Source organism: Macadamia integrifolia, chromosome 13 (genome assembly GCF_013358625.1).
Source record: "Macadamia integrifolia cultivar HAES 741 chromosome 13, SCU_Mint_v3, whole genome shotgun sequence".
Taxonomy (NCBI): domain Eukaryota; kingdom Viridiplantae; phylum Streptophyta; class Magnoliopsida; order Proteales; family Proteaceae; genus Macadamia; species Macadamia integrifolia.
In genome coordinates this window covers 17035788-17042066 of record NC_056569.1, presented here as the reverse complement: position 1 = coordinate 17042066, position 6279 = coordinate 17035788, and the positions used below count along the sequence as shown (strand labels likewise).

General features: G+C 37.4%; 1 protein-coding gene across 1 annotated transcript; it reads left to right on the top strand.

Moving 5' to 3' along the window:
• The first annotated feature begins 4827 nt into the window (after nucleotides 1-4827).
• On the top strand, nucleotides 4828-6000 carry LOC122060135 (endochitinase EP3-like). Its single transcript, XM_042623314.1, has 2 exons — nucleotides 4828-5310; nucleotides 5410-6000. The coding sequence occupies exons 1-2, from the start codon at nucleotides 4860-4862 to the stop codon at nucleotides 5820-5822; spliced, it is 864 nt and encodes a 287-aa protein (XP_042479248.1). The 5' UTR covers nucleotides 4828-4859; the 3' UTR covers nucleotides 5823-6000.
• The last annotated feature ends 279 nt before the right edge of the window (nucleotides 6001-6279 follow it).

Genomic DNA, 6279 nt, shown 5'->3' with positions numbered 1-6279 from the left:
GTGTGCTACGTCCTCGGGCGAAGAAGAAGATGTTTCACTATGCAAAAGAGAGATTACACCCAAGCAGCGACGAGAAAACTCACCCTGAAATCCTAACACTAAAAATTACAATGACTTTCTCAACAAGACAATAGTACATTATATACTCCATGTCGTGGGTCTGGGTCAACCCATCGGGTCACGGTAGATCCAGCCAAACCATACCGCCCCCGCACCCCCATACGAGATCAATGATGGGCTCTGGGCTTGGGCCTATCTGCCCAACCCCTTTGCTTCCATCACAGATCTCAGAAAACTTTCCATTCAAGTAGCTACCAAAATATGTCAGAGTGGGTCAATCTTCAAAATGGGTCAAGAATTCGAGATAAACTTAACAGTTTGGACTAGGATTCTTTCAAAGAAGAGCGTCCACATCACTAAGCACTAAGGAGATGACTTTTCAAGTTATTTGGGCTGGATTGTGGAGCTAACTCCTTTTTACTCTGGTGGTGATCAATGACTTGGTTGGTCTATGGACCACATTTTTAGAATGGGCTTCACCAATTCCCTCTCCACCACCTGCATTCCGTAAGATAGTCCTTGCAACTTAATCCCTCTCCGCCACTTGTATGATCCCCTGTGTTATGCTCATCACCACTCTCCACGTTGTTTGTGATTGGGTGGCCACCACCGACTTCACTACCAAGTTCCAATTCTAGTAGCACCTACTACTACTCAACATTAATGTGAATGCAGCGGATTAACAGAGAAATGAATGCAATCTTACAAAGCTTGAGTTTGCTACAAGTACGATGGTCAATTCTAATTATCCTCTCATAACAAAAAGGATCATTAGTACTGAAGAAGTTGTTAAGGAAGAGATTTTTAGATTGGATAGGATCATCAGTGTCAAAGAAGCCTTGTACCAAATATGAACATTTGCAATAATTTCAGATCTCTCAGTGCTATAATAAAACTCTATGGAGCATCTCATATCCATCACGAAGCAATTGTTGTGAAGAAGCTTGGATACTCCAAGAGTCCTAAAATCAACTTCTAATTGTCCTCTTATAATGATAAAAAGGAGAAATGTCAACCATCCCTTGCCTGAACTGGAAGATACTCCCCAACTCTAGCTTGTTGATACATAGTATCATAGAACATAAAGTATAAAAGAAAAAAGTCGTAGCAGCAGCAAAAACATTATTCAGGGATATGGTTTATTTTGGTTAGGATTTCTTTAGGTTTCTGATCTTCCCATTCCCAATTAAGATTTCTATTTGGAAATAATTTTCCTTTCCAATTTACTTGACTTGCATGGATGTTCTCTAGTATGGTCAAATCATTTAATGTCATATTTTCTTTATTTCACTTTTTTTCTTTTTCTTTTTTTCTTTTTCGGTTTTGTCTCTCTTAGAGACAAATCATTAGTTTCTATTTTTTTATTTTTTTAGGGGGTGTTGTGGGGGTCAGGGGAGGAATGAACAAAGGTTGATTTTTTGAGGTCCCATAATTTTGAGAGATCTCAAATATTGTTGATGGAATTTAGAGTAGCAGGGATGGAACTGGGAGGGCTATTTGAAAGGATGCAAGGGGAAGAGGTGGGTAAGGGATATATAATATGGGGTGCTAAAGCTTTCGAATGGGATAAAGCTATTATAATAATTGGGAGAATGTTTTTGTTGGAGAGTGTAGCCCTTGCACCCAAACACATGGGGAATGAAATGACCTACCCGCCTCTACATGAGTGCAAAATGGCACACAGTTGATGCTATCTTGTGCATTCTCATTGGTCCTTGCGCATGCGTAGGAGCCATGCTCCATCCACTTGAAACACTTTTCCATAATAATTTTAAGGGAAATCTTTTTTTTTTGGTGAGTGTGGCCCTTGCGCCAGACAAATGGGAGGCAAAATTATGAAATGGAAAATGACATATTGATCAGTGGATGCTTTCTCATATACTCCTATCAGCCCCATTGTTATTTAATTCGGATTTGAGAATTATTTATATGAAGAAGTATTCGGAATAATTCGTTTTATTAATTCAGCGATTCTATCAAAATATCGGTAAAAAAAATAGAGATAATAAATTCGGCTTTGGATTCCGGAATCATTTGTTAACAAAAGTAATAAGCGGACAAAAAAATCGGATGTTATTTTTAATATTTGTAATACTTGTTTCATATTATCTATCAATTATCATATGTACATATCATACAAATGAAAAATTAAAATTTTAAATTTTAAAGATAAAAATAATATATTTAGCTCTTTTTTTATTTTTTTTTTCTAAACTCATTTCCTATTACTCAATTGAATCAGAGAGAGAGAGAGAGAGAGAGAGAGAGAGAGAGAGAGAGAGAGTTAGAGGGGGCATTGAGGACAAATTCAGTTGGACCCACGTCACCCACGGTGGGTGTTCTTCTTAAAGACTAGAGAGAGTAACGATTGTAAGACTTAGTCAAACCATAATGGGGTGAGATTTTTTTTATTTTTTTTAATAGAAGTGTGAGAGATTACCTCAGGAAAAATAAGCTTTGTCGGTTTCTATTAAAAAACAAGAAGAAAAGTAACATTGGGATAATAAATGCATAATAATCACACTATTTCTAAGGTTTATTAACTTCTTCAAGATAAATTTTTTTTTTTTGTTATTTTTTTTTTACATGGGATAAAATTTGGTTATAATTCAGAAAAATTTCGGTATGGCCGAATTATTCATGAATTTTTTAAAAAATCTATAAAATCAAGAATTTTTCAGAATGTTTTATTTAATTTGGATTCGGATCGAATTATTCATAAAATTCGGTAAAATTCTGTTCGGCCTTATTATTCACGAATAATTCACGGAACTAAATAACTAGGATTGGTCCTCGCACATACCCAAGAACCACATTCCAACACGAAATAGTTCTCCATATTTTAAATTATCAAGAGAAATAAAAGTGAAAATTTGCTTTTGTAAGATTTTTTTTTTTTTTTTTTTTTTTTTTTTTTTAATGTATAGCATATATAATGGATTAGAAGAGTTCAAGGGCTATAGTTAGAACCCCAACAAAAGTCAAGCTACATATTTTTTTTCTTTTTTTTTAGAACGGGCATATGTAGCCCTCTCATATTCCGGATAAAAATCCTCTGTTTTTCTCATCCCTGTTTTTTCTTGTGTTGCTACCTGCAAAACACGACACGTGAACAACTTTAAGACCAATGGTCAAGATTGGATGAGGATTATTACATCCGGTGCATTGGTCTTAAAGTTGTCCACGTGTTGTGTTCTGCAGGTAACAAAACAAGGAAAAACAGGGATGAGAAAAACAGAGAATTATTTTCCTCATATCCCTGGCTATAGAAACTTAAATATCAAATGGGCAACGAGTCAAAGGTATACTCCTCTTGGCCAAGGGATGACCTCGGCTGAAGGCCTGCTTGAGACCAGTGCCAGTAAATACGGCTAACCATCCTCTAATATAGTGGATCATCCACCAACTTTGCCACGCGGCATTTCTTGACCCTTAATGAAATCAGTAGTGTTTCGAGGGGAATTTATTTTGGTAGGACTTTTCGAGGGAAATGGCACTATGTTTACTTTGTCCTTTCTACACTAGATGTGATCTGATAGATAAGATTACGATGCATGGTTTCGAAATATTACAGTACCTTTGTTGACGGACTTGGATCCTCTGTTGTGCAATAGGTGTTATGAGTCCATTTAATATTTAGAAATATTTTGGACTGTGTGATCGTCTTAGACTCTCTACCTGAGTGTTTTGTTGGCTATTCAAATAGGTTATTGAAAATGTGAATGCTATCTGTAGAGAGAAATTAAGGAGCTTCAGCCAGTATCCTCTGCCATGTGCCATACATGACGTTGATCCTAGACTAATAAAATCCGCCATGTTGGTGTATGATGTCTTGTATTTCGTCGCAGTTTAATCCAGGAAGTACTGGTGCAGCACCTAGACAGCCAGGACGGCGGAAATTGTAATTTGATCCGGATTAGGTTGGAAATTGTAATTTGATCCGGATTAGGGTTTTTTTTTTTTTATATTTGTAGCGAGGGTTTCTTTCTCTGTAATGCAAGCAATACGGAGAGGTGTGAGGAAGAGCGTTGTAACCCTATTCTCCATTGATAGTGAAGCAGGATCTCATCTCACCGGGGATGTAGGCAACCTTGCGGAACCTCGTAAAATCTGTGTGCATTGTTTGTTTTGTTTTTCCATTATCTTCTGCATCGTTTTAGGGTTGCGTTTCTACACGCCACCCATCAAATGCCGATCCTGATTTTACATCTCATTGTTTGAGGAATAGGATCGAATCGATTGGATCAGATCGATACCGGCTTCATCTGATTTTCATTCTCAGAAGATATCGGTGATGCAAGAAGGATAATAAAGGAAAAATCGGTTTCTTTAAATGAATCAAGGGTATTTTTATCTGATTCTGCTGGCTGATTCAGCCTCTCTCTCTCTCTCTGCTAAACTTTGCACGTAGTTCAAGTTGGCAAACTAAAAATTCAAACTTTTCTTCTGTACCAAAGAGAGATGAAACTTCGATAGAAACCTCTCACTAAACCCCAACAATTTTTTTTCACGATATGAAACATAGGATAAAGATGTATGGACAGATACCTAACGCATTGATTCCCAAAGCTTGACTACTATCTTGATAATTCAAAGTCTATCCTACAATTACGCTTATACTAGACTTTCAAAGCTTAACTACTCTCTTAATAATTTGTATACTAGACTTTGTTGCAGCCGACCCACTGATGTGGACTTTAGGCTGCTCTTCCCATACCTGCTAATACACTATAAATACTCTCTTTCCCTTACAGTTTTCTCATCATTCCCACAAATTCATCTTTTCTCCATCTTCCTCTATGGGTACTTCCAAAATGGCCGTGACTCTTACAATTAGGAAAAGCCTTCTAGCCATCACTTTGGCCGGAATTTTAACCGGGCTGATGCCAGAATCTGTCATGGGTCAGAATTGTGGCTGTGCATCAAATCTTTGCTGTAGCAAGTATGGGTATTGTGGAACTGGCGATACTTATTGCGGCACTGGATGTCAATCTGGTCCTTGCTATGCCAGTGGAACACCGCCATCGTCTTCTTCTTCATCGTCATCGGTGGCCGATATAGTTACACAATCATTCTTTGATGGGATAATCAATCAGGCTGCCTCAAGCTGTGCAGGCAAGAGCTTCTATACGCGTGCTGCATTCCTCAGTGCAACTAATTCTTATCCTAGCTTCGGCACAACTGGAACAACTGATGATATTAAAAGAGAGATTGCCGCATTTTTCGCCCATGTAACACATGAGACTGGACGTAAGTTAATTTTTCATAATTTCATTTATAAATCTTCTAATATTTCAAGCTTCTTCTAGGAGAAATTTTATGCCTTTGTGTGTGTGTGCTTGTTTGCAGACTTCTGTTACATAGAAGAGATAAATGGTGCTTCTCACAATTACTGTGATAGTTCAAATACAGAGTATCCATGCGTCGCTGGCAAGCAGTACTATGGCCGTGGACCACTCCAGCTAACGTGGAATTATAATTATGGGGCTGCAGGAAAGAGTATTGGATTTGATGGGCTAAATTCTCCTGAAACTGTGGCCAACGATGTTGTGATTTCATTCAAGGCTGGATTGTGGTTTTGGATGAATAATTGCCATTCAATCATTACTTCTGGTCAAGGATTTGGAGCAACGATTAAAGCCATCAACGGTGCAATTGAATGCAATGGTGGAAACACAGCAGCTGTGGAAGCTCGTGTTCAATATTACAAGGACTATTGTAACCAATTTGGCGTGGCACCTGGTGACAACCTCACTTGTTAAGATAGTACATCTTTTGTACTAGTTTAATTTTCCAAATAGGAGAGGGAAACAATAAGGACTACAGTGTTAAGTCAAATCAATGATGCAATAGTTTGATTTCCTGAAGAGAAGAAGGAAAACAATAAAGACTAAAGCGTTAGTCAAATCCACTCTGACAAAATCACTTGTATTATTTTTAATATAATAAAAGACTATTGCATTGAATTAAATATCTCTCTCTCTCGGCAGTTAAAGGACCACCCCTCCCCTCTCTTGGATGTCTGTGTGTACTCACTTCATGATTTTAAAAAATGACATTGGATTGCACTTAATGGGCAAGTTGTATGTCCAATATCGATACCTACCCATTCCTATATTGGTGGAATGGTTCTTATATTTTAGCAAAAAAAGAACGGTTCTTATTAACGGCAAAGAATAATGCAAAGGTTGTTATATTGTATCAAGAAGTTTAGGAATT

Excerpts from the sequence above, each read along its gene's own strand:
- LOC122060135 (XM_042623314.1), top strand. The coding sequence starts at position 4,860 with ATGGGTACTTCCAAAATGGCCGTGACTCTTACAATTAGGAAAAGCCTT. Across the intron at positions 5,311-5,409 it reads TGTAACACATGAGACTGGAC|ACTTCTGTTACATAGAAGAG; the intron begins GTAAGTTAATTT and ends GCTTGTTTGCAG.